General features: G+C 39.1%; 1 protein-coding gene across 1 annotated transcript; it reads left to right on the top strand.

Moving 5' to 3' along the window:
- The first annotated feature begins 21 nt into the window (after nt 1-21).
- On the top strand, nt 22-21,533 carry LOC120310305 (extended synaptotagmin-2-like). The gene is made up of 2 exons (XM_039348587.1): nt 22-389; nt 21,495-21,533. Exons 1-2 carry the CDS (start codon nt 48-50, stop codon nt 21,531-21,533), a joined length of 381 nt encoding a protein of 126 aa, XP_039204521.1. The 5' UTR covers nt 22-47.
- The last annotated feature ends 1,267 nt before the right edge of the window (nt 21,534-22,800 follow it).

Raw genomic sequence — 22,800 nt, 5'->3', positions numbered from 1 at the left:
TCAGCGGCAGCCGCTCCACGGGAAGAGGCCGTAGCCGCGCGGAGAGTATGAGTGGCGCAGGGGCTCAGCCGCCCCCGGCCCCTGGGGCCAGCCCGGGAGGGTCCGGGGGCGATTCGGAGCTGCCTCCGTCTCCACCGTCGATGCTCAGCGTCGATTTGCCGGGGCTGTTGTCGCAATTCGCGCGGAGTTTCGCGCTGGTCTTTCCCATCTACCTGCTGGGCTATCTGGGGTTGAGCTTCAGCTGGGTTCTGGCCGCCTTGTTATGCTTCTTCTGGGTGCAGCGGCACCGGGGCGGAAAGAACTCCCGCCTGGGCCGGGCTCTCGCCTTCCTGCAAGACGAGGAGCGGGCGGTGCGACTCACCGTCTCCACGGGAGACCTTCCCGCCTGGGTGAGTGAAGGGGGGCTGCTGCTCCAGCGGCTGGCTTTCTCCGGTTCCCTGCGGCTTGTCTGTGGGGAGTGACCGGCTTCCCCGAGAGAAAGTGGATCCGGGTTTGAGCGATCCTGGAGGGCTACCCCGGCGTCTGCTCCCCCTAGCCACTTCGGGGATGGTTGGGGTCAGTCTTTCGGCAACGGTTGGGCCGGGCCATAGAAAAGCCAGCCCAGTTTGAGCCTCAAACCCAGAAAGTTGGGTTGATTGGCTAAAACGTGGTTCGGCTGACCCAGCAGAACAGCCCCGGTGCAGATACAGCCACGCTTTTCCTTCGGCTGGCTTCAACAGGCTGGTGGGGTTGCTGGGTAGTCATGCAAAGAGGGTGAAAGTTGCAGTCTTTCCCCACCTGTTGAATTCCTACATGTGTTGGAACTTATTTCCTGGGGGTTGAAAATTATGGCAGTCAAAGTTCAAGTGTCTGGAGGGTTTGCAATTAGGAAAAGCTGGTTGGAGTTAAGCTGATCCACCGCCCTGCTTTTATGGAAATGAATCTGTCTCTCTGAAAAAGTCTTTGCTGTCACCAACTGTTTCAAACCCCTGTGGATAGAAACCAGATTGGGTTGGGTGGTTTGGAGTTTTCTGGAGAAATAGCTAGGTGCTGTCTGGAGTTTCATTATTTTATGAGGTGTAAGGGGAAATGGATTTATGTATTCTTTTTCTCTTATGTCTATTAAAACAATCATTTAGATGATTGAAATAGTGCAGGGACCTGACCCACTATGATATATTTGATTGCATTTAGAAATGAGAGTCCCACCATGTGCTGTTACTCATGCTTTTTTTTTGGCAGTATCTATTTCCTTCCTGATAAATAATATTTCCTCTGGTTATCTTATTGTTTACAGATCAAATACAAAATGTTATTTCTTTTGAGTCCCTTAAGAGCACCAAGGCGCCCTTGAACTATTGCCTGATATGTCTCATAGGATGTGAAATTTGTCTTGGGGTCTTGAGATTTGTTTACACCCTATATAGTATACATTTGTAAGCCATCAAGAATCAGTTGGCTGAGATGGGCTACATAAATTGAATAAATAAATGCATGAATAATGTGTAAACGTTGCCCTGTTAGCCAACCATGCCAAAGAGATGTTGACTCTGAAGTTGTGGAGAAAGGAAATGGAAGTTATTTTTAAATGCACCACATTCTTCGGATGGCATCTGTTTGATCTCAGCTACCTGGCTGTTTATCTGCATATTAGCACGAGAGCGTAAGTTTTTGAATAACTGTTTTTATTCCAGATGAGAGGACTCTTCCTTTCTTCCTTCTTTTAGTATCTGCATGAAATGTGAGTAATTAGTGGGTGTGTCTTCCCTAACAGTCACTAGGAATTTTATTGTGTAAGAAAAAGTTCAAGAACTGCTTTTGTTTTTTTTAATATTAAAAGATTATAAAAGATTAATACAACTTCAGTATGACAAATGGGTTTGTTCATGCTATCTCTCATTAAAGGGTTGGGAATTGTTTAAGCAGTGTTTCTCAACCTTGACAATTTTAAGGCATGCGGACTTCAACTCACAGAATTCCATCTGCTGGCTGTGGAATTCTGGGAGTTGAAGTCCACATGCCTTAAAATTGTCAAGGTTGAGAAACACTGGTTTACAGTTAGGGGCAGCATGTTTTTTTTTAAAAAAAAAATGTTCAGTCATAGTGAACTAATGAAAGTCTCTAAGTGAAGCCCAATGAGACAAAATTCTAATGTTAAGAGCAGCTACTTTCTCTTTGAAACACATCTTGTCAAAAAAAGATATGAAGAAGATAGATTCAAAATGTGATAAGCAGCAGCAGATTATCTCTGTAAAGAAGGAGTGTCTGGCTGGCTTTGGATAGATATTCATGTTTTATATTTTACATGTGTATAAAGAGAGGGAAATAAAAATATTTGGTTAGCAGTTCTGGTTGAGAACAATAGTGATCATAGCCCCTCCATAAGAGGTCCTTGTGTCACTTCAAAATTGGTTCCAGAGCTCTGATTGGATGAGGTTGTTTTAAGAGCTGAGTCATTTTTTTGCTTTCATTGTGTTGATTGATTTGGAAGTAGAACAAAGCTAGTCTTTTTTCTTTTTCAATATTAGAATTTTATGAGTGGTACATATTCTCCTTGAATTGAGGTCTGGTCTCTATACCTATACCTCACAAAAAGCTTTCTAAGAAAAATCAAACATAAACCATAGATTTTATTTATTATTTATTTATTAGACTTATATACCACCCTTACTCCAGAGACTATCTAGATGGCTTACAGGCAATTAAAATTAAAACATTAAAGCAATAAGGATCATAAATTTAAAATTCATTTAAAATAAAACTAGACAGGATGGCGAGGGAGGGAGCAAAGGGCAGATAGGAAGGAGGCAAGGTGTTACTTACAGGTAGTTCTCGATTTATGACCACAGTTGAGCCCAACATTTCTTTTGGTAAATGAGACATTTGTTAAGTGAATTTAATCCCATTTGACAACCTTTCTTGCCACAGTTAAGTGTATCTGGCTTTCCCACTGATTTTGCTTGTTAGAAGGTTGCCTAAGGTGATCACATGACCTGCAACCATCATAAATACAAACTAGTTGCAAGCATCCGAATTTTGACCACATGACCATGACGATGCTGCAGTGGTTGTAAGTGTAGAAAAATAGTCATAAATCACTTTGTTCAGTGTCATTGTAAGTTTTAATGGATACTAAATGAACTGAATGAATAAGTCGAGGACTACCTGTATTTCATTAACCATTTCCAAAGTGCCATATCCCCATTGGGGCCCTAGGCTAGTTGGCACAGCTATGTTTTCAGGGCCTTTTGGAAGATCAAAAGGGTGGGTGCAGATCTCATCTCTGAGGACATGATATTTCAGAGGGTGGGGCCCACAGAAGACAAGGCTCTTCTTCTGGACCCCACCAGCTGAAATGCCTTGGCTGACGGGGTCCATAGCATGCCTCTTCTGCTGGTGAAGGTGGAAGAGTCTAATCCCATTGGGATGAGCTGGCTTCTCAGATAACCTGGATCCATGCCATGGAGGGCTTTAAAGGTGATAGCCAACACCTTGAATTGGGTCCAAAAGCAAACTGGCAGCTAGGGCAGCTTGTGGAACAGTGGTGTAATATGGGCCACCGTAGGACCTGAAGAATTGTCTGTGCAGCTGCATTCTGCACCAGCTGAAGTTTCTGGATACTCTTCAAGATTAACCCCATGTAGAGCACATTGCATTAGTCCCAGCCTGAAATGATCAGGGTTTGAATAACAGCACAGGGATTTCCAATCCAGGAAAGGGCACAACAAGTTGTACAAAGGCTCTCCTAGGCACAGCTGCCACCTGCTCATTGAGCAGGCGTTGCAAGTGCATGAGATCCCCCAGATTCCTCCTAGGATGGAAATGTAAACTTGAGTATCACCAGCATACTGACAGCACTTCATCCCATGGGGCTTCATGTAGGTGTTCAGAAGGAGTAGGAGAGTGTTGTGCCCTGCTGCACACAACAAAGGGGCATTTGTCGACTGGACCTCTCACTCTCTATTAGTATTGATTGGTACTGGTGTTGGAGAAGAGAGCCAAAACAGTGCAAGACGGTTGCCCAACCCCAAACCTTGCAGTTGACTCAAAAGGATACTATGGTCAATGGTATCAAAGCTACTGAAAGGTCAAGGAGAGTAAGGATGGATGCACTACTCTCATCTCACTTCCACTAGAGATTGTCTGCAAGTGTGACCAATGCTGTTTCTGTCCCATAACTGGGCGTGAAATCTGGTTAAAAAGGGAAAGATGGGAGACTATATAGAACCTGTCCAGACAGAAGGGGTAAACAGATTTTTTTTAAGGAGGGGGAAAAAAATCCTGAAAATGTCTCCTCCTGCAGTGAAGAATTGATCACTGCCTGAACTCACCTGATTGTCACTGTCCTGGAGGCTTTCACCAACCAGGAAGAACAAGGATATAATTGACAGGTGGTTGCACTGATAGTACTGAAGACTCTTCCCTTCATCAGGTCCAATAGGACCAAACTGTTCCCAGTAACCGGGTAGGAGTTTTCTCCAGGCATCTCACATGGACCTGCACTACCCATGGGTTCCAACTGGGAACAAATCTGAGCTACTCTGTAAGGTGTTCCACAGCTACATGGTTCTGAAGAGAAACTGAGTGATCCTGAACAGGGCCATCAGGTGACCTTCTGTAAGCAATCAAAGTGGAGAAATAATGGTGTTTCACTGCTCTTATTGCCACAAGGTAGGCCTTAATAGTAGCTCTAAGCCAGGAGTGTCAAACTCGATTTCATTGAGGGCCGCATCAGCATTGTGGTTGCCCTTGGGTGTGGTTGGGTGTGGCCTACTGGGTGGGCATGAATGGAGTGGGTGTGGCCTACTGCATGGGCATGGCCAGCTCTACATCATTCGCGTCAAGGGTGCCTGTGGGGGCCTGGGCAGGAGTGGGACAGGTCTGAAGGTCTCTGGCAGAAAGGGGGGGGGACCAGGGCAGAGTCCATCAAGCCGGATATGTGAAGTAGGTGAGGACCACTTGCTGGCCACTTCCAGGCGATGGTGCATTTCTTCATTCCTCACAAAGGGTGATACCTCCCTAGCATGCACCCAGGGGGTGGGGCCGACACAGCATTTCCAGATGGTCTTGTGGAGCTAAGACTGAATGCCTTTCAGCATAGATGGCCACCACAAAATTGTAAATTGGCTCCTGGCCAGCCTGGGCCAGGGCCAAGGCAGCAGGGGCCGTTCCCTCACTGTTTCCAGGATGGCTTTGCAGGCCACATGAAACTACTTCATGGGCCGCATCCGGCCCCCGGGCCTTGTGTTTCACATGTCTGCTCTAAGCCATGTCCAATCAGTTTCATCCCTCGTTTTCCTCCAGTGATGTTCTAAGCAGTGTCTCTCAGTCCTTTTGAGAACCCGCAGCTTCTCTGAAAACCAGAGGGATTATTGGGAGCAATGAGTCATGAAAAGCTGCACAGCTTGATCCTGCCCAAAGCCTCAGTTGCCTTATGGTTCCAGGATGTGACCATGATTATGTGGCAAAGCCCCTGGGAAATCCCCCAATTCCCTCTGGAACCCATTCAGTTCTGTGTCCCAAAGGTGCTATCCAAAAGGTAACTGAACCTTCTCAGGTTTTTTTTTCTTGAAAAAGTTTAGTTTCTCATCCAAGAAGAAAGTCCAGTTGCCTTTTGAAAAACACTTTTGGGAGGATCATGAGCTGGATGAATGTCTGTAGACATTCAGATTCATCACTCGCCAGGAGCAGACTGCTCAAATGGGCCTTTAGAAAGTATAATTTTAATGACCTAAGAAAAATAGTAAGGAAGCTGTTACGGCTTCAAAACATTAAAGTGTTGTACCTGGCTGGACTTTCTTAAAAAGGAAATTAAGGATACTGAATCTCAAACTATCAGTGAGGAAGAAAATGAAGAGACATTAAAAACATCAGTGTAGTTCAGGGATAGGCAACCTTGGCTCTTTTATGACTCGTGGACTTCAACTCCCAGAATTCCTGAGCCAGCCATGCTGGCTCAGGAATTCTGGGAGTTGAAGTCCACGAGTCATAAAAGAGCCAAGGTTGCCTACCCCTGGTGTAGTTAAATAGGCAGCTTATGAAGGAGCTGAGGTTGAAGAAGATTCTTATATGAAATGGAAGGTAAGGCAAACATCCAAGAAAGCTCAGAAATGAGGTTAGGAAGGCAAAGGCAGAAAATAGTCTGAGGCTCATAAGGAAGATTTCTTCAAATAAGTCAATAGTAAGAGGAAGACAGAAGAAAGAGCTCAGTTCAAATGAGAGGAGAAATCTACAGTCCAAGGAAAGAAATCTTTTTTTTAATATATTTTATTGGTTTTTTTTAAATTTTAACAAAGAGTACTTTAGACAAACCATGGTGTTTGGGTAAACAAACAATTCAAAGTAAAAAACATACATAAACAGCTCAACTTAATACATTCACTAACATCTCTCTATTTCTCACAAATAACATAACAGATTTAATATATTCCATTTCTAGCTTAAATTTCTGTTACTACTCCACCTATTTTAAAGCTTTATCAATTTAAAATTACCATAATCAAATATTGTTTTACATCAACAAATTATCACTTCAAATATCTCTACCATGTATATTAAAGTTTTTAATCTCTCTCAGCCCTCTTCTTATCACCAATCTCATTCATTTCTTCTTCCAGTGATAACTAACTTAATTCAATGTTAAACCTTAGTTCCTTTCAATTCGTTACTCAAACTTAAGATATCCAATTAGTATCATACCTTATCAGATCATATTATTATAGGCAAAAATCACCTAATCAATTTAAGCACTTCAAAATTACATTCTCATGACTGAACATTTTTTTCAACTCCAGAACATACATACATACATACATACATACATACATGATTACCGTATATTCCGACGTATAAGATAACTTTTGAGAGCGTCGAAACAGCCTCCGAACTCGGGGGTCGTCTTATACGCCGAGTCGTCTTATATGCTGGAAATAAGGTAGTTTCTGGCGTATAAGACGACTTTCTAGGCATGCGACTCGGCGTCGATCGTCTTGCGACCTGGCGTCGAACTAGGGGGGGTCGTCTTATATGCCGGGTCGCCCTATACGCCGGAATATATGGTATATATTTTTTATCCTTAATACAATCCATAGAGCCAAGATTTTCAAGAAAAGAAATCTTGACCAAACCAAAAAGGCAAAGGAAGTCAGCAGCTATTTTGGTTCTGCATCCAAAAGATATTTATTTATTTATTTATTCACTTAATTGAGTGAATTATTAATTAACAATAAATACCATTAAAAGAACGAGAGGAGAGGAACATTTAGTACAAGGGGAGAGTACGTGGGTCTTTCCTAATCCATGGTGATTTGAGTAGCATATTTTAAATCAATATTCGGAGGGAGGGTTCACATCAGTAAAGATGTGGTAAAGAAGCCATTTTGAATGTCTTCAAATTCCCAGGTCTTGTGCCTCCTAAAACAGTGAAGTTGCTGGTGGAAGAAATCCTGCCAATGTTTGCAAGTCAGAGGACTTGTGAAGAGTAAATGTGGTCCCCTTCTTCAAAAAAAGAGGATTCAGTAATTATTAACCAGTCAGCCTAGCCTAACATTAATATCTAGCAAGATATTAACAGTTGAGCAGATAATAAGCATATCATTTGTAAACTTGTAAAAATAGTGCTTGTCATCATGGCTTTGTCAAAAACAGGTCATATAAGAAAAAAATAATTTCCTTTGATAAGATAATTATAGTAGTAGAGTAGGACAATGCAATATATATAATCTATTTAATTTCAGTTAAGATTTCAAATATTTTATCAACAAGCTGTTAAAATATAATTTGGATAATATTATAGTAAAGTGGATCCATGATTGACTGACTAACTGCACTGTAGAATCAGGATTAATTGCTCTACCTCAAGTTGGAGAGTGGTAACCAATGGCATCTCAAGGAAATATGTCTTGGAGCCACAAATCAACATGTTTACTAATAATCCAGATATGGGGATTGATGAGCTGCTTATCAGATTCACAGATGAGCTACAATTGGAGGAATCTGACCATCATCATTCTAGGGTGATAGAATAAGGTTGCAATCTAATCTGGAGAGATTAGGAAACTGGACTGAGAGGGAAAAATGTCTTTTAACAGAGAGAAAAGTTAGGTATTACATTTAGAGTCAATGCATACAGAATAAGTAATTCATGGCTTGGAAGCATTATCTGCAGAAGAATTCCAGTATCTGAAGATAAACTGAGTAAATGTAATCTAGTCCCCTAGTGTGTTAATTAAAAAAAAATTAACAGCATACATGAGAACAGGTTTAACTACTATCTTCGAAACTAATGCCAGGAGAGCTCAAATACTCAAAGGTGTAAATATGCAAATATAGTTTGTGCACTCTTTATACAGTTAGTATGAAATTTTAAGATGTATGATATTGTCAGACAATACCTTGAGGAACTGTTAAATGAGAATGTTGAATTATATAATTGTCACCTGTTTGCAGCCTATGATGGTATTCCTGCTTTATGCACGGCAGAAGAAAACAGTACTTTGACAAAATTGCTAGAAAACAACAAATTAAAAATAACTTGGAATGTACCACCTAGTTCTATTTTTATGTCAAATTCAATGTACTTTTCTTAAATGGTTATATAATTTATACATAAAAAAGCACCATTATCATACTTTTTATTCAGCAAAGCCACCAGAGCAGTTTGTATATAACAAGACAACCTTCTAACCATTGGGTCTTCCTTTGTCAATATTTACTTACCTTAAGAGATAAACAGAATGACCATTGGTGGACAAAAACAGTGGGGTGACCTTCAATTTCCTATCAGCTTTCCATTGACTTTGCTGATGGGAAACTGACAGGGAACATTGGAAATTATGATCACATACCCAGTTGTAGCAGTACTACACTGGCCACAAGTTTGGGATTAGACATTGTCTGAAGGTCCTTGAAATTTCACTAATGGGTCTTAGGTTTGGGACACATTTTTTGAATTAGCACATTTGTAGTAGCTTGATTTAAACAATGGTTGCTTTGGAATCCATTGTTTTGGCTAACTGAGGATTACAGACAGACAACACTGAGAGTTTTAGTAGCATTTAGATTAATTGGAAAAAAGAGTTGAATCCTGTCCTTGGCTTATTAACCCCAAAAAGAGAAAGGATGTGAAGGAAAGAAGAAAAAATGAGCAGTCATATTGAAGTTTAAATAATGTATATATCCACACTTGAATATATTAGGAGAAATGCAGAACGGGGAGGGTAATGTTTCAGCAGGGCTGGTGCAATGTATTTTTCAAATTATCTGTCTGTACTATTCTTCCTCTATCCACTTCCAAAAGCGCTGCTAAGCTGCCTCATTTTGGCTAGGGATGACAGAGAAGGTGTTTGCTGGAGGGGTAAGTGAAAAAAACTGGGAGTGCATCAAGGATGTTATTCTCCAAAGCGGGTTCAATTCAGCTTCTCAGCCAAATTGGACAAGTAATATAAAGAAGCAGTGCCTATATTAAACATCAGTGATCCAGAAAGATACAGGTAATCCTTGACTTACAATCATTCATTTAATGATGGTTACGACAGCCTCATAAAAAGTTATATATGACCTGTCCTCAAAGTTACAACCTTCGCACCATGCCACGTCAAGTGATTGCAATTTGGGTGCTTGTTAACTGACTTGCATTTACAACAGTTACAGTGCTTGCAATCATGATATGTGATCTTTCCAGCCAGCTTTCAACATGCCAATTCAACTGGGCAAGCAAGGTTCACTTAATGACTACATGGTTCTCCTAAGAGCCACATGATTCACTTAACCGGGGTAAAAATGGTTGGAAAATCTATTCCAATCATGTCATGACTCTGACTACATTGTTTAGTGACCAAAATTCCAGTCCCATTTGTGGATGTAAGTCAAGGACTATCTGTATTGGAGATGGATTATCACTTTAGTGATAGTGGCAAAGGCATCATTTCATACTACACAGAAGACATAGAGGATTATGGCATAGCTAGATTAAATACTTTAGAATATCTAGTTACTGATGTTGCCATGAAACTGCAGAGAAAGAATTACAGCATGAATATAAAATATAATGAACATGAACATGGGAAAGGTCAATAAAAGATGAAAAGATTCAGTTACATATTGAAATCTTAGACTTCAGCAAATTAATACAAAATTGGACATATCAGGAGATCATAATGTTTACAGGATATAAGAAACAAAGAAGGAATGTCAAAGTTGGAAATAGTAAGAGGGAAATATAATTGGACCGAAGGATCTAAAAACGGTATATTGATAGTTTTGAACTTTGGTGTTGGAAAAGACTTCCGAGAACACCATGGATAGCCAAGAAAGGAAGGAAATGGGTCATAGAACAACCAGTGCAGAGTTCTCCCTGAAAGTAGAAATGATATGCAAAGAGCTAATTGTGCTGAGTAGTCTATATAATTCAGCAAAAATTGGAAGGAAAGAGGACAACCAGCAATATGATCGTGGCAAAGGAAAATCTGAAGACCAGGCTGGGAATAGATAATTGTGAAGAAGTTCTGTCCATGCATTCTTAAGAGTTTACAGTAATTCGATAGCACATAATTTATCTCTGTTCCCTGGTTTACAGCAGGTATCAGCACCTACTAACTAAATGATGGTTAGCTCTTAGACAGAAAACTATCAAATTTCAGGCTAGTAAGTTATAACTGAACACTGAGAGGTCTTCCTCAGTCTTCATTCTCCAGATGAACATTCCACATTACTTCAGCCTGTCTGCATGAGGCATGTCCCAAATTTGTTTGTTTCATATGTTGCAAATTTATTTGTGCTTGTTTCATACATTGTCCATCTCCCCAATAAGGCAACTTTGGGTGATTTACAGAATATAAAATGGTAAATAGAAAAACAATTCAAATTTTAAAAGTATGCACATGAAACATTTAAAACTATGCAAAAAAACCAAGGAGATGGATGGAATGCAAACATACATTGAATCTTGAAAGAGTAAGTAACCATATTGAAGATTGCTTCACTTTTAAGAGTGATTGTACTGTGACAGTAATGGAGACATTGATGGCAGAATGCTAGTCAACTTAGCAAATTTTTAATTTCTTTGTATTTCTCTTGACTTTTTTATGATGTGCATTTCATAGTTACACTTTAACTACGTAAAATTAGAAGTGGCCCTGATCAATAGTAAAAATGTAAAGGTTTTCCTTCCAGTCATGTCTGACATTTCTTAGCTGAGGGAACCAGTGTTTCCGAGGAGTTTCCATGGTCATGTGACCAACATGCCTGTACTGTTACCTTCCCATCAGAGTGAAACCTATTAATCTACTTACATTTTCATGCTTTTGAACTACTAAGCGAGCAGGAGCTGGGACAAGTAATGGGAGGTCACCCCGTTGTGCGGTGTTCGGGTATCAAAGATGTCTTTAACGTCTTTAACCGCTGAGCCATTACATCCCTCCCCCCAGATCAATAACAGGACTTATTTTGGAGTGTTCAAACCTCCACTTTAATCCTTGCCATTTCTAGATAAAATAAAATTGGATTGAAAAGATCATGGTCTACAGGTAGTCTTTGACTTAAGATCATAATGGAGCCTGCCCATTTTAGTTGTGGTCATAAAGCAGGTCATCTATAGAACTAGCCTGGTTTTCTGACCATTTTTGTGTCAGTCATTAAGCAAATTCATTGTTTGATACGGGGCATTTTTTAAAAAATGGTCTAAATGTGTGCCATCAGAACTTCGAAATGGGTCATGTGTACCTTTTGGGGGTCCTTCATAACTTTAAACAGTCTTCAAGTGACCAGTCATAAATCAAGGACTACCTGTATATCAGGCTTGCACAACTCATCAAGGAGAAAGGGCCACATAGATAAATTAAAAGAACTTGTGAGCTGAAAAGAAATACTTGGAATGCCAATCAGCTGTTCTGTGCTGTTAGAGCAGTGCAAATACAGGAGCTGGATGAAGCTTGGATGTGCTTAGTAAGCATGTCTTTCGGGCAGCTGTAAAGTTACTATTTTTTAAAAAATGGTGGGCTACAAAAGACTGCTTGATGGGTGGGATATTATATTCTTGGAATCTGCTCTATATTTTTAGAATCTACTAGCAATCATGTGAAGGCAAAAAGTGATTTGACATTAGGAAGCTTTGTACATTTAAAATGAATGTCGCAATCTCATTTCAGGGTGGCACTAATCAAAAATCTATGGTCATAAATAATGATGAGTGACATTAGCAATGGTTTTTAAAAATTTAGTCTCCGCAGAAATAGTTCATAAAAATCTTGCTAATGTGTGGCATTCACTTTAAGCAATCTTTGCTGCTAGAACTCATTCTAAACAACATTGCCATTTTCCTTGCTTACATTTATTTTCCTTTTATGTTGTACAAAGGGCATGAATTAAGTTGTCTTCAAAAAAAAATGGTCACCCTGTAGTCCCATTTGTGAGTAAATGAAAGATTAACCAGCGTTTTATGCTTGGATAACGAGAAATGTTTGCCTTTTCATTACACTAGAAAATATATCTGTAGTAGGCTACATTTCAGATAATTAAAACTATGTTTCAGCTGCTTGATATATCCAGACTCTTGTTTGCATAGACATGCTGCAATGTTATACTGTATGAAATAAGCAGGCTTTCTCAAATCTGATCTAAAAAATAAGATCTTACATCTGCAAAAGAGGCATTGGTGTATGAATTGATAACATTTTTATTTAATTTTGGTCTTCATACTTGCTTTCAGAAAATATCGGTTGCTTTTTCCATTTATTTAAATACTTGTTTTAGTTGCTGAAATGTTTTGTTATATTAATACTCTTCCTTAATCTCTTTAACATTCAGGCTAGGATTCAAAATTACGGTAATTATTACTTAATGACTAAGGCTTTTTGAAAGCTAAACTGTTCATATGCTTGGAAATAAAATAGGTACTGAATTTCTCTCTAAACTATATGTCTTTGCATTTGTTTGGCTTCTAAAAATGGTTTAAGTACATACTGGTCAAGGTGATGGCTCATTTGCAATACAGTGGAATATACTTTTTAGCAAGTTCAGGCAACGAAAAGGGTTATAATGGTGATAATTTTTATAAGGATGCAATATATTTACTTCTTTTTCTAGTGAACATAATAAGGGTTTTTTTTCCTAATTCCCCCTTAACTCATAATCATATAAAGGAAGCATTATTTAATTCCATTACGGTGTCCTCCAGAGCAACCTGTTAATCATTTTAGCTTGTATTGGACATGTATTACAAATTGAGAATCTGTAGTTTATTTGGAGAAAAAATTGCACAATAAAGAACACAAATTTAATTTTTAGTTTAAATTTTGTGCTGTGATTCTTTTTAAAAGAAAGCTCAAGGAAGCTAACTAAATATCTTAGTATGCAATTCAAGAAAAAATTGATCAAACATAATTGCAAGAATGTATTGATAAAAATAGATGTTTAAAATACTAGCCTTTTCTGGGAGGGGGGGGAGGCGAAGTTACTTGCAGGACTACTTCTCCCTGAAGGCACCTACCTGTTTTAGGGTGGTCATGCTTTAGGTCTCCTCCCTTAAATATTACCACTGGATGGGACCTTGGAGGTACACCTTAGCAGTGGCTGCCCCAACCCTTTGGAACAGCCTCCTACCTCTTATCGCTTATCCTTTTAGACCAGGGCTTTTCAACCGGTAGTACGCGTACCACTTGTGGTATATTAATGAGTGGCAGATGGTACGCAGCCCTGCTAGCCAAGTGTAGTGGGGGAGGGAAAGAGCCAGCACAGGCAAGGACTTACTATGAGAGTCCTCCGGAGCTGCAGAGTGGCTGAGGCTGAGCCTCACTCCAGGCTCACTTCTGGCTCACTCTCCCCCATGAGAAAGGAGGAGGGGGTAGAGACAGGAGAGGCTATAAAAGGAAGCAGTTTGGGTGGGAGAGGGGGAAAAAAAGAAGCAGCCTCGGGAGGAAGGAGGAGGGTGGGGGGGAGAGGAGAGGAGATCAAGGAGTCCAAGCAGGCCGGCCATGAGTCCAAGCAGGCCGGCCATGAGCCAATCTACAGCTTTTGTGGCAACCACCTGTGCTGGCAGCAACAAATAGACAAGAAATACAGCAGGGGAGGGGTTGTCCTCCTGGAGGAATGAAGAAAGGTAGCATCAGCTGGAGATAAGACATGGAGGGAGATGGAGAATGGAAGGATTCTTATGTGCTTTTGTGACTTTGAAGTTCTGCGATTTATGCAATGAGGGCTTTGTGTTCTTAAGGAGTGTTTGGCAATTTCTATTTGGCTGATGGCTGATGTTGATGGCTCCTGTTAGCTTCTGTTGTTCTGCTATTATTAGCTGTAAGTTTTGCTGCAAGGGATTTTGAAGTATTTTTCTCCTGGATGGATTTTGCCTGTAGCATTCTTTTACTTATGAATGGAGCCATTTGGGGAGGCTGCCATTTTTTTTCTTCCTTAAGTGCCTGCTGCGCTCCTTAACTTTCCTTTCTAGCCAGTAGCTAATTCTTAAAGGGGAATGTGCCTTTTTAAGCTAGTTCCCTCAGCAGCTTCACTTTTCTGTCTCTGGAGGCTTTTCCTTGTTTGATGAATATATGGAAGAGGGAAAATATTGGGGGGGGCTTCAAATTCCTCCTTCAGAAGGAGGTGGGCATGAGAAAGAGGGAGCCAGGGAAAGAGGGAAGGAGGGAGGGAGGGAGGGAGGGAAGAAAGAAAGTTCCCCCTTAGCACTTGGCCACTAGCAGCCCTGCCATTGATTTTGCTTGTCAAAAGGTTGCAAAAAGGGATCATATGACCCTGGAACACTGTAATCATCATAAATGTGAATCAGTTGCCAAGCATACAAATATAAATCACATGACCCTAGGCATACTGCAGTGGTCATAAGTGTGAAAAATGGTCATAAGTCATTTCAGTGCAATTGCGACTTCGAACAGGGTTTTTGGGGTTTTTTTTTTTGGTCATCAAGTTTTTGACACCTTGCTAGGTGGTACTCGAATATTGCCATAGCCTAAAAGTGGTACAGTCAGTGAAAAGGTTGAAAAGCCCTGTTTTAGACATAACAACAACAACAACAATAAAAAGAAAAAGACGTAATTGGAAGGGATCTTGGAGGTCATCTAGTCCAACCCCCTGCTCAGGCAGGTAACCCTATACCATTTCAGACAAATGGCTGTCCAATCTCTTCTTTAAAACTTCCAGTGTTGGAGCATTCACCGCTTCTGGAGACAGGTTGTTCCGTTGATTAATTGTTCTCACTGCCAGGAAATTTCTGCTTAGTTCTAGGTTGCTTCTCTCCTTGATTAGTTTCCATCCGTTGCTTCTTGTCCTACCTTCAGGTGCCTTGGAGAATAGCTTGACTCCCTCTTTGTGGCAGCCCCTGAGATATTGGAACACTGCTAACATGTCCCCCCTCGTCCTTCTCTTCATTAAACTAGACATACCCAATTCCAGCAACTGTTCCTTATATGCTTTAGCCTCCAGTCCCCTAATCATCTTTGTTGCTCTTCTCTGCACTCTTTCTAGAGTCTCAACATCTTTTTTATATCGTGGTGACCAAAACTGGATGCAGACTTCCAGGGGGTTGTGAAGACCTGGCTCTTTGCTCAAGCATTGGGCTAGGATGGGGGTTGAGTGAGCTAGAAGAAAGATCTAGTATGGGGTAGCATGGGGTAGAGATTGGAGAGGTAAGATGCTTCTTGTTTATAATTAAGTTTTTTTATGGAATCATCATATGAGATAGGCAGCCAGAGGGAAGCAAATGAATAAATAAGCCATGGAGATCTGCATATCTGTACAACTCAGTTGTAAAACCTTTGAATATGTTAGCCCCTACTAATATTGGAATACTGCTATCATGTCCCCCCTTGTCCTTCTCTTCGTTAAACTAGACATACCCAATTCTCGCAACCGTTCCTTATATGTTTTAGCCTCCAGTCCCCTAATCATCTTTGTTGCTCTTCTCTGTACTCTTTCTAGAGTCTCAACATCTTTTTTACATCGTGGTGACCAAAACTGGATGCAGTATTCCAAGTGTGGCCTTACCAAGGCATTGAAGAGTGGTATTAATACTTCACGTGATCTTGATTCTATCCCTCTGTTAATGCAGCCTAGCACTGTGTTGGCCTTTTTGGCAGCTGCAGCACACTGCTGGCTCATATTTAAGTGATTGTCTACTAGGACTCCGAGGTCCCTCTCACAGTTACTACTATTGAGCATGGTGCCACCTATGCTGTACTTGTGCATTTGGTTTTTCTTGCCTAAATGTAGAACCTTGCTTTTTTCACCATTGAATTTCATTTTGTTAGTTAGTGCCCAGTGTTCAAGTCTGTCCAGATCCTTCTGTATCTGAAGCCTGTCTTCTGGAGTGTTGGCTATTCCTGCCAGCTTGGTGTCGTCTGCAAATTTGATGAGTTCCCCATCTATCCCTTCATCCAAATCGTTGATGAAGATGTTGAAGAGTACTGGGCCCAGAACAGAGCCCTGTGGCACCCCACTACACACTTCCCTCCATATAGATGCAGTTCCATTGAGGACCACTCGCTGAGTACGGCCGGTCAGCCAGCTACGGATCCATCTGGTGGTGGTTCTGTCTAACCCACATTTTTCTATCTTGTCAAGTAGTAGGTTGTGATCTACTTTATCAAATGCCTTACTGAAGTCCAAGTAAATTATGTCCACAGCATTCCTCTGATCCACTAATTTTGTCACTTGGTCAAAGAATGCAATAAGATTTGTCTGGCATGATCTATTTTTGACAAACCCATGTTGGCTTTTAGTAATGACTTTGTTTGCCTCTAGGTGTTCGTTGATTCGTTGTTTGATTATCTTTTCCAGGATCTTCCCAGGTATTGAGGTCAGGCTGATAGGTCTGTAATTTCCTGGATCCATTTTTTTTCCTTTTTTGAGGATGGGAACTACATCAGCTCTTTTCCAGTCCTCTGGTAGTTCCCCTGTGTTCCAGGATCTTTGAAAAATATAGTTCAGTGGCTCCGATATCACATCTGCCAGTACCTTGAGAACTCTGGGGTGTAGTCCGTCTGGTCCTGGCGATTTGGTGTTGGTGAAAATGTTGGTGAAAATGTATTAACCAGGAAGATGAAGCATAGAAATGATGCTATTAGAAAACTTTCTTTAAAAAAACACTTCAAAACAAACCTTTTTTTAAAAAAAACACACTTTTAAGTAACTTCAACTATGGTATTTAAGGGAACTGTTTTTGTTGGCTTCTGAGTAGAGGCTTTCTTAAATGTGTTAAATCCTAAAACAGTGAAAATGCATGTTTGGTCTTTACTATACTAACCGCAAACGCAAAGTCAGTTTGACATTTGCAGTTTTTACAATTACTTGTCACAATTATTATGTGAAGATAGAATAAATGACTATACATTAAAGAACATGTCTATTATCACCTGAGGCTTTCCATATACCTTTCAATTGTTTCATAGCTGCTTATAATCATACAGTATAGATCTTATTCTTTTTGGCAATGAGATGTCAAAACATGAGTTTATTTGAATTCAAAAAAGAAGTTTTAATTTTCTCGATTTGGAGTGATTAGATCTGAATGTAAGTTGTAGGGAGACATTGCTTATATCTGCCAGGTGAATCAGATTTGACTGACCCTTGTAATTGAATTCTGTCTAAATAAAATATTGTATAATAATACTTAGAAGCATCCAATATATATTATTGATAGTTCTCATGTACTTAAGCACATTAAAAATAGCCCTTTTAGCCGGGGTGTTGCAAGCTTGAAACAAACAAAACAATCTATATGCAAGCTGTTTTAAAAATCTCTTAACGGTGAGTCAGTCATTGTTTTTTTCCTCCCTGCAGTGAACCAGCAGCACCAATAAAAATGCCATTACTGAGTGTCAGTTAACTCATAAAAGTTCATCTCCAGAATGCTGGTAAACTATTAGCTTAAGTTTATGGATCTGAACTGGTTAGTTCAGCTTTAAAGGCTGGTTTAGATATAGCTTAAGGGCGTTTTTGGTGTACAGTAGTTTTTACCTAAGGGTAAATGGTTCAGCTATTGTGATGGGAATATGTATCAGGAAGAAAGGGTTGAGCAATGCCTGCCCAATTACAGATAGTTCTCGACTTACACACATTCGTTTAGTGACCGTTCAAAATTACAACGGCACTGAAAAAAATGACTTATGACCGTTTTTCACACTTACGAGCATTGCAGCATCCCCATAGTCACATGATCAAATTTTGGATGCTTGGCAACTGGTTCATATTTATGAAGGTTTCAGTGTCCTTGGGTCATGTGATCAATCTTCAAAGCTTCAAAGCAAAATCAATGGGGAAGCTAGATTCACTTAACAGCTGTGTTTCTAACAATTGTAATGATTCACTTAACACTTGTGGGGAGAAAGGTTGTAAATTGGGGCAAACTGTCTCACTTAGCAACAGAAATGTTGGGCTCAGTTGTGGTTGTAAGTCAAGGATTACGTATGTTTACAGTTCTTTAACTAAGGTTTGGAATAATTTTAGCCAAGCATTTTTAATCAAACCTTAATATATTTACATAATGATTCCATTCATAACATCCTGCAAAGAAAAGTCCCCATCAGTTCTGTCTTAATTCTGATAACTATATAGATGTACGCATACTGTTTTCTTGGCAACAATATAGAAGTGGGTTGCTAATTCCTATTCTGTCTGAGATTTATAAACAAAGACTTTCTCACTCATCCAGATGCCTTTATTTATGGTTAGCAAATTGTAATTTTTTGTAACAAGACTATCGAAACATTGTGATTAGCATATTATATGCCAGTGATAGCGAACCTTTTAGAGACCGAGTGCTCAAACTGCAACCCAAAACCCACTTATGTATCGTCGCGTGCTGGGTGGGCATAGCTCATTGGGTGAGTATGTCCAATTGGGTGGGCATGGCTGCAGTTGTATTGGCAGACTGGGTGGGACTAAAAAGTTCAATCAATCAATTCCAACTTTGTGAGATTTTTTTTCCTGTGAGAAGTTGAAATTGATTGATTGAACCTTTTTTTTTTTTTTTTTTTTTCACATGGTGGCAAGACTAAAGCGAAAGGTTTTATAAGACCCAGCTGAAAGCCCTAGTAACTGGCGCCGCATGATGCCCAACAGAAGAGCTCTGCGTGTCCATCCCCCTGTGGCATGCGTGCCATAGTTCCGCGCACCGACGTTATATGCTTTATATTGTTTGAAGAGTAATACTTAGAAGATCACTAGTCAAACTTCATATGGTTGAATTTTTTTGGAAGGTCAACTAGTCCTCAATTTAACCATCATTTAGTGACCATTTGAAGTTACACCGCGCTGAAAAAATGATTGTAACTGTTCTTCCCAGTTTCAACTGTTGCAGCATCGCCTGGTCACATGTTCAAAATTCATGGCTTTACAACTGCATATAATTTACGTTGGTTGCATCATCTTGAAGTCATATGATCACCATTTTTTTTTTATTGAAAAGTTTTTAATATTTTTTTACAAAAGCAAAAAAGACAAAAAAAAACAACCCTAACCCACCACCCCAACCTCCTCCTCATCCCCTGACCTTCCCAGGAAAAGCTGAATCTGGCTTAATTAAATTTTAAGATCTTAAAAAATTGAAAAGTAAAATCATAATATATCTAAAATACCTTACATACACAACTTATAGAGTAATTAACAATAAAATATATGTAAGAAAAAAGCAGAAGTATTAAAAAGAAAAAAGTACTTGAAAAAAAAGAGATAATAAAAAAAAGAAAGAGAAAGAAAAGAGATTATAAAAAAAAAACAAGTACAATCTATAAAATTAAAGTTTATATCAAGTTAATTAAAGCTGAATGATATTTTTTATATCCAATTTATATTGTATACATTTATCCTTTTTCCCAGACCGCAAGAATTTCTCTTGCGATGCTCCTTTTAAGAGCGAAGTCTTTGCCATTTTCCGCCAATAAGAACTTTTAAAACCACTCTAGCACTCTGCAAGGTAGGCAAAGTTCCTTCTTCCAATATTGCCCTACTAGCCATCCTAGCTGCCATAATCAATTAACATAATATAACTTCCTTAGCATAATCAGTAACAATACTACAAAAACAATTGTGGGTAAACTTTTACCCTCTTTCTAAAATTCTTTGAATATTCCCAGATCTTAATCACAAAAGACTTTTATATTTTTACACGACCACCAAATATTATAATAAGTAGCATCCAAACACCACAATCTCCAACATTTAGGCTGTAAGTCAGGATACATACGAGACATTTTTGTGGATCCAAGGTGCCATCTATAAACATTTTGTAAAAATTCTCCTTAAGTCTGGCTTGTGTAAATTGTAACATTCCTCACCCAGATGGTTTCCAGGTATCTAGTAGAAGACTGGTTCACCAAAATTTCGTGCCCATTAATCATACTTCTTTAATTAGTTCTGGTTCTGAGTCCATTCTACGAGCACCCGCATAATTCTCTTAATATGAGTTCGGCCTTTGATCTTTTACTTTTTTAGAAAGAAATTTTCATCTTCTCTGAGCAGAACCACATTACGATCTATCTTTCCATCTATCAGCTATTTGTCTATACTGAAACCATGAATATATCGTATTTTTATGTGCTAAATCCCTTTTTCCAAAGATTTTAACTGCAATTTTTACCATTCCCACCTGAGTAATTGCGCATAGAACACTATCCATATTAACTCCTCTTCTTAATCCCCTCGATCGCATGCGCAGGTATAGCCCACTAAGTCATATGATCACCATTTGAGACCTTCCCAGCTGGCCTTTGACAAGGAAAGCAATTCGGTGAAAAATGCATTTGTGCTTACCAACTGTAATATTCACTTTAACGCTGTGCCAAAAGAGGGTCATAAAATTGGATATGACTCACTTAGCAACGAAATTCCTGGTCCCAATTGTGTTATTATAGAGGATTACCAGTAATTAAAAATTATAGAAATGTAAAAAAGAGGCAAAATATGAAACAATCTGGTCTTCCTATATAAACCAGTTTATATTGATGAAAATATAACCTTTTCATAATCCAGTCAATACTTCGTAAAGGTTTTCAACTCTGAATTGGGTTTACTGATGTTTTTAAAATAGGATGGGTAGGAAGTATGAAGACTATCCAAACTGGTTTTGCTCGCTCAATTTGCTTGTGCAAAGGTGCAGTGACGCTTTGGTTTGGCATAGCAAAGTTTGTGAGTCTGTGCAATTATATAGATTAGAAACATTATTAAACTAGCATCTTTATTCTTAGCCAGCCCTATACCTATGGAGTTTATTAGTTTTATTCCTGGGGGGGTGGGAAAGGTTATCTAGTTTGTTTTAGCTTATGTTTGAGAGCACTGGTTTAGCAGCTGACTTTATCTACTATATATATAGATAAATTCTAAAATCAGATACTACTTATTTATTTCAGAATTTTCATGGCCACTGCTAGATGAGAAAATATAATTAATGGTTATTACTAAATTTGAGCCATTTCATATTTCAGATTCCTCTGATTTGGTTTTCCTGTCATTGTGGATTTTCTTTTCAAAACTTTTGTCTTAATTTGTAACTTTTGTTTTTAATTTGCACCAAGGTCCACTTTCCAGATACTGAAGAGCAGATGGGTAAATAAGGTAAACTGACATTCTTACTGTTTAGGACGTTTCGGTAAAATTAGTAATGTTTCTTTGTTGCAAAATAGGATTTATCTACTTGGGTGGGCTTTTATTGTACTATTTTGGTTCTTTTAAGAGGCTACAAAGAATGCTGTTTTGGTTGGCTTGAAAGTTAAGTACTCAGTTGTACTAAACGCAAAAAAGTCATCTTTCTGAATTGTATTGTAATATAATGGTTGCTAGCTCTTTATATGTTAGTGGGATTTTAAAAAAGGATGTTTGATTATTGGCATCAAATTGCTGCTGCCGATCTTAGTAAATACACCAATTATTTGTTTTGAAAGAATAATTCGACTGAAAAAAATATTAAATCAATAATGCGGTATTTTGATTAGGGCAATTCAAGATATAGCAAAATAATATGGTTGCTTGCAAATCTGGGGACACTTGGAAATCACATACTGTTTTGTAATAGAAAATGATATGGAATAGAGCATAACATATCCTGTGTACATGATTCACTTTCTATTGGACTGCTTATTGTCCCTTCTTTTTTCGGCTGATTTGGATGTACTGTAAATCATTATTCGAGTTAAGAATTCTCCTCTAGCTAAATTGTTAAGGGGTTCTGTTATGGTCTAACTGTACAAAAAGCACATTTTTTTAATGAATGGGGCTAATGGCATGATCATGGAATTAACATTGAAAACTTAGGTCTCTTTTCTTTTTTTGGCGACAGTGAAACATTGTTGCCTTTCATTTGCCAGTTTATTGAGAACGCTTCCGTGAAACAATAGAGCCTGCAGTAAAAGGAGCAAACAGCCACTTGAGTACTTTCAATTTCACAAAATTGATATAGGGCACCGGGTATGCTTTTTTCTGGAAGCTAGACTGAACCACCATATAATTATCACTGAAGTCATGGCTTTGCTTTTATTTGTCCCCAAAGCACTGAAAGCAATAATTTCTACCCTAAAAAATGAAATTCCCTGGGAAAAGTTGTATTTTTCTAATATGTTTACCATTGAGAGAAGAATATTTTTTAATTCCAAAATCTTGTTTGGATTTTTGAGATTACAATTCATGTTAGTGAATGCTACTATTAGCAGGATTACCTGTATCTGTAGTCCTCAACTTACAACATACATTCGTTATTGACTGTTATAAGTCACTGAAAAAAGTGATTATGACCAAATTTTTTTGTTTTCGAACTTACAACATTGCCGCCATCCCCATGGTCACATGATTAAAATTAGGACACTTGGCACTGGCATTTATTTATGA

The sequence above is a fragment of the Crotalus tigris genome, unplaced genomic scaffold, assembly GCF_016545835.1.
Source record: "Crotalus tigris isolate CLP2741 ecotype Arizona unplaced genomic scaffold, ASM1654583v1 scf7180000018163.671504, whole genome shotgun sequence".
Classification (NCBI taxonomy): Eukaryota; Metazoa; Chordata; class Lepidosauria; order Squamata; family Viperidae; genus Crotalus; species Crotalus tigris.
Note: the sequence above shows the minus strand (reverse complement) of the source record. Positions and strands in the feature narration are given on the sequence as shown.

What these genes read in the sequence shown, in the direction of transcription:
- LOC120310305 (XM_039348587.1), top strand. Translation starts at nt 48, where the DNA reads ATGAGTGGCGCAGGGGCTCAGCCGCCCCCGGCCCCTGGGGCCAGCCCG. An exon ending in CGGGAGACCTTCCCGCCTGG is followed by an intron (nt 390 to 21,494) that starts GTGAGTGAAGGG and finishes ATTTGCACCAAG; the next exon opens with GTCCACTTTCCAGATACTGA.